This window comes from Ambystoma mexicanum, chromosome 7p (assembly GCF_040938575.1).
Source record: "Ambystoma mexicanum isolate Mex_15411 chromosome 7p, UKY_AmexF1_1, whole genome shotgun sequence".
NCBI classification, from domain to species: domain Eukaryota; kingdom Metazoa; phylum Chordata; class Amphibia; order Caudata; family Ambystomatidae; genus Ambystoma; species Ambystoma mexicanum.
In genome coordinates this window covers 664513713-664526551 of record NC_090939.1, presented here as the reverse complement: position 1 = coordinate 664526551, position 12839 = coordinate 664513713, and the positions used below count along the sequence as shown (strand labels likewise).

Here is a 12839-nt window from a genome sequence, read left to right as displayed (position 1 = left end):
TAGAGTATCCCTCTACGCCGATGATCTTCTGATATATTTAAGCGACCCTGCCCTATCCTGCCCGGTGGTTACACAGATGATGGCACTCTTCGGCGAGTTTAGTGGACTAAGGGTCAATTGGGGAAATCGGTTTTCTTCCCGATGAAGGGGTGGGCAGCATGCAATCCCCACGGACTGCCCATACAGGGTGGAACGCAAAGGTTTCCGCTATCTGGAGATCTTGATCTCTAGGAACCTCTCAGACTACATACCCCGAAACCTACACCAACTTACTGATCCCCTTACGGACGATGTTCGACACTGGATGCTCCTCCCCTTAACGCTGATGGGCAGGGCCGCACTCTTCAAGATGATGGCCATACCACACTTTCTGTATGTGCTACAAAATGCCCCGCTCAGGATCCCTGACTCTGAATTTGACCGGATAGAAGGTCTTCTTAGGAAATTTATATGGGGAGGAGGACAACCCTGTATTGCTTTAGCTATGCTACAAAGATCGTTCTGGGAGGGGTGTATAGGAGTGCCACATCTCCAATCATATTTCTGGGTGAGCCCAAAGGCAGGGGTTAACGATCTGTTCCACGGTGATTGAGAATTACTACACATTAGAGTCGAACTGAGGGAGGCCAGAACACATCGCCACTTGACACAATTCACCAGACCCTCACTAGACCACCCCCATAGACGATGGCAGCGCACATCGCCATACTCTGGAAGACAGCACACACACACATTGTTTGGGGGAACAGGGTGACCCTGATGCAACCCCTCTGGCACAACAGCACTCTTACGGAACTCGAGAACTCACTGCGTGGCCAAGGTGGGTGGAAGCTGGAGTCACCAAAGTGGGCGACATCTTTACCGACTGCAATATAGTTCCATTCGAAATAATGCAACAGAAGTTTGGGCTCCCAAATACTGAGCAATCACATTACATGCAACTCACCCACGCCTAGTGGAGACACTTGACAGCACTTACTGAGGCGCCCGAAAGCACATCTTTGAAGCGTAATCTCCTCATAGAATGCATACCCACCAGAGTCACTTCCATCCTATATAATGCTATAACGGCCTTTGCCACCACAGAGCTCACCAGTCTTAAACTAAAATGAGAAACAGATGTAAGTGCAATCGATCCAGAAGACTGGATACAGGTCTTAATGCACCTGCAAGATATTGCGATTGCTTCCAGGCTCCGCATGATGCAACTTAAAATCTCTATTACCCCAGGGTTGCGCTGCATAGGTGGATGTGGGCTCCGGATCCGAATTGTCTACGGTGCCGGGAGGGGGAGGGCGCCTTCATACATATCCTGTGGGAATGCCCCCAGGTCAGTACCTTCTGGCAACAATGCTGTGGCAAATTAGCTGATATTCTAGGAAGAACAATGCCACTTGATCCTAAAATACTGCTATTAGCTATCCCCGATGAAAACGCCACCAATAGGGGGGAAAGACTGTTTTTGTCCACAGCAGTGGGACTGATAAAACACAACATGCCCAGCGATGGGTATCACCGGAATGCCCGACCCTGGCTAAGTGGGTGGCTAACATAGATGTGTGTGTGTGTGGCAGTGGAGCACAGAACATATACGGCAAGAGTTTGTCCAGTGAAAGCAATTAAAATATGCAGAAAATGGGAAGCGGGAGGGGACTAACAGACTTCTGGGATGTCAGGAGATGGTTGGGTGGAGACCTGATGTGATTCAACTTTATTGTTTACATGGTTACTATATACGACCAACCACAGTCCAAACATTGTATTGGAAGGAGGTGAATGTAAGTTTGTATGATTTGTTTTGCAAAACAATAAAAAAAAATATATAAAAAAAGAACAACAATTATTTTAGAACTTAATGGGCTTTATTGGCTATTGCTGGCACTTTATATTATATATTTCTAAATCTGCCTGTCTGTGCTCTTCGACCTGTACAACTCATCCAGAACAGGACTGCAAGACTTGTCCTTGGTCTCAAGCAAAGAGATTGTATCTCTCCAGCTCTGAATTCTCTGCATTGGCTCCCTGTGGCTGCAAGGATCAGATTCAAGACCCTTTGCATCACCCACAACGCTTTCTGGAGCCTGGGACCACACTACCTCCAACGTTCTCTTCCTAAACATCTTCTTTCTCAAGCTCTCCGCTCATCCACCCCCAATTCTCTGAGGGTCAGATGCTTTTCAAAGCAGAAAATGGGGGCAGATCTCTTTCCTCGGCTGGGTCCTCTCTCTGGAACTGCCTCCCTGCCTCTCTCAAACTTGAGCAGAATCACCTCCGGATCCGGAAGCAACTTAAGACCTTGCTTTTTGCTTCCGCTTTCTCTCATCCTCTCCCCTCAGGGCGCACAATATCTCAGAGACTTGGCTTTCACCCTGCTACCTGGCAACTACAGCATCTATTTTGTCTCCCAATACCTGTTTCACACACACTCCACACCTTATTGAGAGGATGGATGGAAATGGTGTTCTATATCATTTTTCTTGTGTTCACCTTCCTTCTCCTACTGGACTAACTATATTATTATTCCTCCTTTAGTAAACATGATTTTACTGATTGCATTCTTAATCTTCATCCCTCCTGATCCTCTACTTTCATTTTGGTGATGACATTGATTCTCTTCCTTCCTTTTTACTTCTTTCTGATTCTCCTATTTTTCAATATGACATACATTTCTATCTTTCTACTTTCCATCATGCTGCTTTTCTCTCTGTTCTTGACTCATATTATCTTGATCAAATTCCATCCCCACTATCTCATCTCTCTAGTTCCTCCTCGGATCTATTTGTCTCTATTATTATTATTATAATTATTTATTTGTGTATATAGTTCAAGAAAACCTTTACACAAAGAACTTATAAAAATACAAATGTAAATCATTCAATTCATTTCTTTACAACTAATAAAATAAATACCATTATAAGCCATAAGGTTTGAGTTGGACAACAACATAAAAATAAAAAAATAAAAAATTGATATAGGTTAGAAATATAATCACATTCACATGTCACCTTTGCTATACTTACAGATTAGGCAACAATTTCACATCATCTTCAAAACCTAGTAAGTGTATTCTAACACATATCCAGACCTATGTTATTGCAATTGTAAGGCCACGACTATATCCAGATACATATCTTAGCCAGAATACTTCTCTAGTAATATTGTTCATGCTCTCAACTTATTTACTCAGATATTGCACATAGTGCACTTTCATTTTAGGACAGGGAGTAAGGACATGCCTAGCTGATTCTATCCGTTGTGTATCATTACAGATTCTACATGTCCAATTTTCTTTAGGTAGGCCAAGCCATGCACCCTTTACTTCATGTACCTCCATTCTATTAAATCATAGGTCCATAAACAACAACCTTCTTGTTACTGAAGAGGGGAGGAGTTTTAGATACTTTTGGGGATTTTTATAGGATAAATACATCCTGGCAAATGTACTTAAAGATTTCATAGCGGACATTTTCTCATGGCTAGGGACCCAATTCCATTTTTCTGCACTATTCTTTAGTGTTTTTAAGACATAGGGCCTCATTACGAGTACGGCGGTAGGGGGTTAATGGCACCGGTAAGGATGCCAGTGGCGTTAACCCCCTACCGCCGCATTCCGAGGCCCCTTAGCGGGTCCCGCTAAGGGACCAGGGAGCTAATAACGAGCCCGGGGAGCTATTTGTGGGCCCGTTATTGGCTCCTTCCCCATTCCCATTGAGCCCTGTGGGGGCTCAATGGCAATGGGGAATGGTTTTCAGAATGGGGACTTACCGGGTCCTCCAAGGTTGGAATGACCAGGTAACTCCCCATTCCGACTACCCGGACCCGGACACGGGTTTGGAGGCAGCCATGGCACTAATAGCACCATGGCTACCTTCAAACTCATAATGAGGCCCATAGCCTTCTCCATACTCCCAATGGGGTTTCCATCCGATCTTATTAAAGAACACCTATTTTTTTAATAACAATTTCTGCAATGCAGTACATTTGTTTTCACGCAGAGCAGACTTCCCAATATCCAGTAGGGAATTCTGTTTAGCAAAATTAGTCTTTATATATAATTTACCTCTATTTCAATTAAAGTTGCCAGTGATATCAAGCCCATTTAGAGCCTTATAGCTTCAATGGGAGTATAATTTGTAAGGCCCAGAATCCTTCTCTGTGTACATCTTTCTAATCGATCTGCCCAATTACCTAATTCATCAAAGGACGTTTCCAGAGAATATAAAAATGCTGCACATAGTTACTGCTTGTATACATTTATAACTCCAGGCATTATGATTGCGGACAGTGCAAACAGGTATACAGTTTCCACTTCTTATTTATTATTAAATGTAATATATTTATGTGCTGCTTTTTGAACATGTTCAGTGTTTTTATTGTATGATACAATAATGAAAGATACCCCCTGAGTTTTTGGATAGTCTTGATGTTGACCGCGTCCGTCCGCGGACTGGCGCACGGTCCGCGGACATCAAAATCACTAGCAGAGGGTTCAGTATGTTCTATGTTACATGTATATAAACTAAGTTAATCCTAGTAAACACCTATCAAATGCATGCTATCTATATCTATATTCAGTGAAAAAACTTTGTTAAACAGGTGTTATGATTAGTTTGAGCTACTAAAAACCTATGAAATTCAGTGAAAAAACGTTGTTAAAGGGACGTTATGGTTCCAACTAAAACCGAAAAACCCCTGAAATTCGCCAGTTATGGTAAGCCAAGCAACCATAACTCACACCACCACCGTGCACTGCTAAGACTAACACCCAGGACATCAAAGATGACATCACAAATGTCATTGATGACATCAGTGATGACATCACATGTGCATATCCTTTTCATGAAAAGTCTGTACAAAGAATTCTTATTGTAATGTTGATGAAAAACTGTCAAGGATCATTGGAATAAATATCATGATGTACGTAGTGCATTAAGCAATGCATTGGAGGTCATTACGAGGTTGGAGGTAGCCATGGAGCTATTAGCTCCATGGCTGTCTCCAAAACCCTACCAACTCCTCCATGGTGAATGGAGCAATTACCGGTCCATTCCAAGGTTGGCGGGACCAGTAATTCCCCATTCACCAGGGCCCCTCCCCATTCGCATTTCAGCCCCCATAGGGCTCAATGGGAATGGGGAAGGCTCTAATAACGGTACCGTAAATTACGGTACCGTTATTAGCACTAAAGTCCCTTTGCGGGTCCCGTCCTTAACGCCTGCTAAAAGTAGGCGTTAAGGAAGGACCCGCAAAGGGAACTCGTAGTAGGGCGGTAAGGGCTTAACGGCACCGGTCTCGTTACCGGTGACCGTTAACCCTTACCGCCCTACTCAGAATGAGGCCCATTATAGCATTCTATTATGACATTTTTTCCAGTATACTAAGATACACATGTAGAAACATAAGCATTGTGTGCAGCAGACAGGATGGAGGTGCAATATTAATAATCTTGCCATGCTAAATACTAAAATTATAAATGCTTTCTTATTAGAGTTTTGCATACTGTAAACATTTAATAAGTACCTAATAAAACCCACTTACTACATAATAGCATTATTGCAAACAAAACACAAACAGACAACAACATATACAAATATGAGCATATACAGGGAAAGTGAAGTAAACAAAAAAACAGCACTATTACCAGACAATCTTCATAACCTAACTGATTATCTTCATTCACAGAAATGATTGCTCTGCTTCAAAACTACTACTTTCCTATGTATAACTATCACATGCTGTGACTGGACACTAAAGAAAGTAGTGTGAATACAAATATGAGCATATTTATTTATTTTTTATTTTTCAGTTTATATAGCGCTACAAACCATCAGGCGTCTGAGCATTGCTTATTACCCAAGGTGTGTGGTGCTCATTTATCGACCTCGGAAGGATGAAAGGCTGAGTTTGGCCCTGCCGGGATTCGAACCTGCGTCAGCAGGCTCTGCACCTGATGTCAAAGCAAATGCTCTACCCGCTGTGCTATCTGATCAGCATATCCAGAGAAAGTACAGTAATAAAAAAACAGCAGAACAATAAGAAAGTGTTGATAACCTTACTGATTATCTTCATACACAGAAAGCATTGCGATCTTTCAAGTCTGTGTTTTCACCTATGTATGTGTTTCATATGCTGTGAGTGGACCGCAAGTGAATTAGTGTAGTAACATATTTGAACTATAAGTCTATAAATATTGTACTTTTTGATTTTTTAGTTCCTGACTATTACTGGCCTAGATATGTCAGTAAAGGAAAAAAGAGGGAGCCAGACATGTGATGTCATCAGTGATGTCATCAATGACATTTGTGATGTCATCTTGGATGTCCTGGGTGTTAGTCAGTGTACGATGGTGGCGCGAGTTATGGTTACTTAGCTTATGATAACTGGGGAATTTCAGGGGGTTTTCTGTTTTATTTGGAACCATAATGTCCCTTTAAAAAAGTTTTTTCACTGAATTTCATAGGTTTTTAGTAGCGTAACTTAACCATAACGTCCCTTTAACAACATTTTTTTATTGAATATATATATATCTGTATATATATTCACTGAAAAAAACGTTGTTAAAGGGATGTTATGGTTAAGTTGGACTAAAAAAAAGCCATGAAATTCAGTGAACAAACTTTGTTAAAGGGACGTTATGGTTACAAGTAAAACCGAAAACCCCCAGAAATTCGCCAGTTATGGTAAGCTAAGCAACCATAACTCACACCACCTCTGTTCCCTGCTAACATTAACACCCAAGGCATCAAAGATGACATCACAAATGTCATTAATGACATCACTGATGACATCACATATCTGGGCCGCTTCTTTTAGTTCACTGACATATGTAGGCCATGTGATTTTGTTTACTGATAGAGAGACAGTTTTACCAATTAAAAGGTGTTATATATGCACACATTAAACTTCATGTATATTGTTAAGGCACTTTGCTTAGGATTTGGCCTCAGTGGATGGTACAAATACATGGCGCAATAAGCAAGCCTCAAACACACAAATCATTTGTGTACTTCATGATAAAGTCTAATATTACTGTCATTTTTTGGTTGTGTTCTTTCTTTACTCCTTACTTAAATTACCTGGTATGTGCCTCAGATTTGTATGAATTGTAGGTCTTGATGTGTATTATTTGTACTAACACAAGTATGCAGTAAGTCTTCAATTATTGGCTATTAGCTATTTATTCCATGTTTATCATTACTAAAAACTCTGATAAGGCTCCATTCATTATTTTACTATCCAAAATTACCAGATAAAAAATATTCTACTTCTATAGTGCATCCTGCAGCCATTGCCTATGTGTATATATGATTAGGTTCCTGTATTAGCAACACAACTCCAATATTATGTTTCGTTGAGATGAGTACATTCTTTAATACATTAAGTAGTTCATGATAGATCTCCCGAATGTTAGCAAGAATTTTCATTTTAGTGCTGAATTCCTCCCACCTTAGAGACCACCAACTCTTTTGCTGCACTTTAGGACTTTTAGATTTAACCATGGAGTGAGTGAGCCCTTTTCCTCACTCTCTGGTGTTTTTACCTGATTTGGATGATGTGTTTCCTTTGTTTTTGGAGTCTGACAAACTCCATAGGCACCTACTTTATGTATGGTGATACACAGCACCTTCAGTGCAGTGTCAGAGAGAAATCCTTTTAGATTTCTCCTAAGGTTTAAGTAAATTTTCTTATGCGAACTACTGTTCCCAAGAATAGCAAAGTGAAATTGACTTTACTTACCTTTTCTCTTAGTAGTTCCAGCACACACCATTTTATGTGGAATGCGATGGGGGTTGGGAGGAGGGTTACTTAGTAGCCCCTTTTTCTACCTACTCATGTAACATTTTTTATGTTACCCTCAAGACTTAAAATGACTGGTAGCAGTGGTTTAATTTTCCTACCATTGTGCTTTTCTACCACAGGCTGAATCCTCAGCTGCAGTATAGCACCTATGGGTGACCATTTTGTCAAAATGGTCTAGTCTTCTTTTTTTGCCATTTTCTGTTTGTGAGGTCTTTCTTGGGTTGTACTCTGCGCGCCAATCCAGGTTTAGGCCCTTTTTAAATTTTTCCTTTTGCAGGCTTCAGAACTGAAACCCACCTCTGGCTCCAGTGTGTCTGTAAGGGCAGGACGTGAGGGATGTTCCTGAAACTCCTCTGTCCTTTATCTTTAGGCATGCCTGACTGCACCCAGGACAACCAAACTGCTGTTTGACTGACAGCTAGGCTGTGCATGAATAGGAGAAACCTGCTTAAAAGGTGAGGGTTTTGGGACTGAAGACAGAGTCGACCACTGGGAAGAAAAACCCAACGAAGTAATCATAAATGAAGCATGCTGCACCCTCCTGGACCTTTGAACTGCCCAGTGAAGCCCTGCTGCTGTGCTGAAACTCCTTTTTCTGATTGACAAGAGAAACTCTGGAAGGGACAACTTCTTCCCTTGGGTAAGTGGGACCAACTAACCCCAAGACGAACTCCACTGGACCATACTCCCCGACTGGCTGCACTTCTTTGCTGCTGCAGGAACTGGTTGCCAGGGGTCAAGAAATCCGTAGTCGAGTGCAACGTCTGTAAGCCGGCCCGAAGCTCCAGGATCCTCCCCAGGAACCCCCAGAAGCAGAACGACCAGAGCTCGAGTCCCCTCACCAGAGTGCAGGACTCAAGGAGTGAAGGAAGCCCAACTGGTGTCCAAGATCCACAGTGGTGCGGTTTACCGAGCACTGATACCGCAAATGCTGCTGATCTGAAAAGAGCCCGTAGCTGCCGCCAACCTCTGAATTGCTGCTGCAGGAATCCTCCAGATGTCCTCCCTCTTGTGCCTATGACTGAGGCCCAGGAACCCAGGATCTGCATCACTGCAACCAGATAGAAGCCAGCTGAACCACTCTTCTTCTAACCAAAGGTACTGTTCCGACTTGGGGTACTTACCTTAGCTTTGCTCTTCTCAGATGAGACTTGAAGTAGCTACTTTGCTAGAGTTGATGTCAGCTCTACCCTTCACAGGTGTAACAGCTTGTGATCCTGCAGTGATTTTTCTTCAACAAACTCTCTAACTTTGTGCAAGACTTTGCTATCTAAGAAGTTCCTTAGCTCCCTAGACTGTCCTCCAATTGACTTTGGCTGTCCTGGTTCCCTGCAGCCTCTTCTAGTCCACTTGACTTTGATATTTACTGTCCCCAGACGTCATTGGAAGATCTAAGTGCTCACATTCTCTGAGAACCTGTTAACCGTTTTCCTTCCCTTAACCTTTCCTTTCTACCAACCTCAGAATCTACAAAGTGTACTAGTGATGCATAAATGACCGTAACTGCCCTAGTTAGTAAAGTCACCTCAGGGTGTAGGAAGTGTGTAAAAGGCAACTCTAAAGCATATATACTAGTTTTGTGTTGATCCTGGAAAAGTATTTGAAAGTACATTTGGTTGCTACATACATTGCCCTGTTAAAGAATGCTTATTTAGAAACTGCTGTTCATTAAATAAATAATTATTTATAACTACAAACCTTGAGTATAAGTGTTACTTGGCTACTTGTATTGGTGGATTTCATTGCTATATCTCTACAGCTCACGTTTACCCCTCTAAAGAGAAGCCTGCCTGCCCAGTCACATTATCAACTTGTGTAGTACAGGCCTATAACCAAAGGTGGGTTACCTAATACCAAGAGGACAAGTGTTATGTAGTTTCCCACATGCTTACTTCATCCATTCTTGCCTAACAACGATCACCCCTGACATCTTGTTACTAACATTATAAACACAACCCCTTTTTCAAGAGTTTTTATCACAATTCATTTTATATGTGATGTCATCAGTAATGTCATCAATGACATTTGTGATGTCATCTTTGAAGTCCTTGGTGTTAGTTTTAGCAGTGCATGGAGGTAGCGCGAGATATGGTTGCTTAGCGTACCATAACTGGGGAATTTCTGTGAGTTTTCGGTTTTACTTGTAACCATAAAGTCCCTTTAACAAAGTTTGTTCACTGAATTTCATGCCTTTTTTTAGTGCAACTAAACCATAACGTCCCTTTAACAAAGTGTTTTCAATGAATATGAATATATGAGTATTAAGGGTTTGCCACCATGTCAAACTTCACCCTTCTAAAAGGAGCTTAGAGGGTGAAACTTATCCCAGTGCTTAAATCCTCTGGAAAGTATTTTTTCAGTGACAAATTGTAAAAAGATTAGTTATGTGATTATTCTTGTTCTTTCATTTGTATTATATTCATCTTTGGTACACGGTATATTCCCAAAGGAACAAAATGAAGTAGTGGCAGAGCAGTTGATGGACCAGAAAACCATTTCTTGTTGAGCCTATATGCAGCCAAAGTAGATAAGCTGCTTGTTGACAGATTGACTCATCAAGACCTTTACAGTAGTGTTGAAATGGTTCAACTCATACCAGACAGAGTTCGGACAGTTACCCTGGGGCCACATGAATCTCACAAAATCCCTTTCACGTGTCGTCAGAAATCTCAGTGCAGGGTACACTACTGTTGTTTACCCACTACTTGTCACTCCATGGGGACCTGGTTCAGTATTCTGCACTGAAGCTATGCAGTTGGAAGGTAGGGTTTCGTCTACCTAGAAGAAAACAGTGTTGACACAGCCAAAATCTTTGAAACAAACCAGTAAAACCAAGATCTTGCTAATAAACCGCGCTTCAAATCAATTTTCAGAAAAATACTACCCGCCTTGCACGTGCTTCTGGCCAAGCCCAAGGAATTTTGGGGAAATCCTGTGGGGGGAAAAAAACAGCTTGCTCTCCTTATCAGCGCACATTTCTTCTGTAATACAAGTGGTGTTTTCAGCTGGGGCTGCTTGCAGGGTCTCCAAATACTTCATGGGCAGTTCTCAAATAGGCTTGGTAAATGCCCTGGTGTTATTGAGGATAGCTTTAGGGTAGTGCATTTTATCTGAGTCTTCCGGGCTATGCCATTTATAAAGTCCTGAGGGTATAGAACCTAGCGGGAAGCGGGACACTCGTGCCCTGCCCTCCGTCATTTTCGCTGGTTGCCTGTAAACCTTACAATTCAGCTTAAAACACTCTGGGCCTCATTACGAGGTAGGTGGTAAGGGATTACCGGCACCGGTAAGGACACAGGTGCCGGTAATCCCTTAGCACCCTATTACGAGGTCCCTTAGCGGGTCCCTTCCTTAACGCCTGGTTTTACCAGGCGTTATGGAAGGGACCTGTTAAGAGACTTCAGAGCTATTAACGGTACCGCAAATTGCAGTACCGTTATTAGCTCCATCCCCATTCCAATTGAGCCCTATGGGGGCTCGAATGGGAATGGGGAATGGTTCCCAGAATGGGGACTTACCGGGTCCTCCAAGGTTGGAATGACCCGGTAAATGCCTATTTCGGGAACCCGGACCCAGAATGCGGTAAGGGGGTAGCCATGGTGCTTATAGCTCCATGGCTACCTCCTACCTCGTAATGAGGTATCCTACATAAAGCCAATTACTGTTTCAAACTTGTGTTTCTAGCTAAATAAAACTGCCTTGGGCCATCCCATCACCTGGAGTATGCACTACAGACAAGAATGTTATTGAACTCCCCCATTTATTTCTGTGTTCGTTTAGGTGGTCGGAGGTTCTCCTACCAGACCTCACCATTGCGGAATTATCTTAGGCTATTTATGAGAGCAACAAGTGACCTATCCAAATTCTGCAGTCTCCTTAAATAATTTTAATGTAATGTTCCAAAGTCTTGCTCTTATTGTTCTATTTTAGGGCCGTTGCTCTTAGCTCGAACATACTGCTAGGTAAATAAGTTCCTCTTAACACATATGAACACAGAAAAAGCAAGATCACACCGCTCACGAGCCTAGGTATATAAACAAATCAAAACGTATGTCCAGAACATTTCTATTTTTAGTTGACACAAATTTGAAAATGGTAAATGTGATGGACCTAAATTTGGTTTCTGCATTTTGTAATGACTTTAATTTAATGGGGGTGGCCCTCCATATCCCCTCCAAATTTAGGTTGACCAATTTACCACTTTCACATTTGTATCAACAAAACCACAACATACCGCATAAGCCCAGCATGGCTATACAAGTGTGTTTCAATAATACATGCTGGCAATCCTTCTGTATCCACCAACACTCCTATCAAGGGCGATCTATATATTTGGGTTCATTTCCGGTCCAGAGCTACAAGTCGGGCAACTCGTTTAAAATCAAAACTTTTGGAGAATTTCAATACGCATTGATTAAATGCTCTTTCTCTACACCCTTCCAGAGTAAAGTAATTTGTTTGGGTTTCTGTTTGACATTGGCCATGCTTTTCCTTAATTACACCTTGTCCAATCCTAAGTGTTTCAGTGCAAGAATACCAATTTATTTTCTGGTGCATTTCATTTAGGATGCTTGCTTTCCTTAGAATGAAGTTAGACTGTGGCAGCAACAGACTTTATGCATGCCGTTTCTTTTACTTTGTAGGACTCCTAACATAGACGGATTGGCAAAAGAAGGCGTGAGGCTTACTCAACATATTGCTGCTGCTCCAATGTGCACACCAAGCAGAGCAGCTTTCATGACTGGACGATACCCATTGAGATCAGGTGCAGTATTCCCGGGTGTTTTTTGTGCAAACTCCTAAAAAAGGAGGGAGAACAGAGATGCGCGATCATATTCCGGTACAAATGGGCTTGCAGAGCAAGTTTTGGGTAACATGAAGAAAGCCCTTCCTTAGTACTCCTTAGAGTAGTTTGGGGTGGGGAGCGTAGCAGAGCCCTATGTCTGGGAGTGAGGCTACCACAGACATGCACTGTTTTTTATACAAGGAGGATGATACGAGAGGGATCTGGTCAGTCCTCTCAACATTATGTTAAATGT

At 42.1% G+C, this 12839-nt stretch overlaps 1 protein-coding gene across 2 annotated transcripts in view; it reads left to right on the top strand.

Annotated features, from left to right (window-relative positions):
• LOC138526243 (arylsulfatase H-like) overlaps positions 1 to 12839 on the top strand; it is a 642213-nt gene that overhangs the window by 107447 nt on the left and 521927 nt on the right. For both annotated transcript variants that reach the window (XM_069636732.1, XM_069636733.1), the window contains exon 3: positions 12444 to 12565. In XM_069636732.1, coding sequence (XP_069492833.1) covers positions 12444 to 12565 — 122 coding nt within the window. The remainder of the gene's footprint in view (positions 1 to 12443; positions 12566 to 12839) is intronic.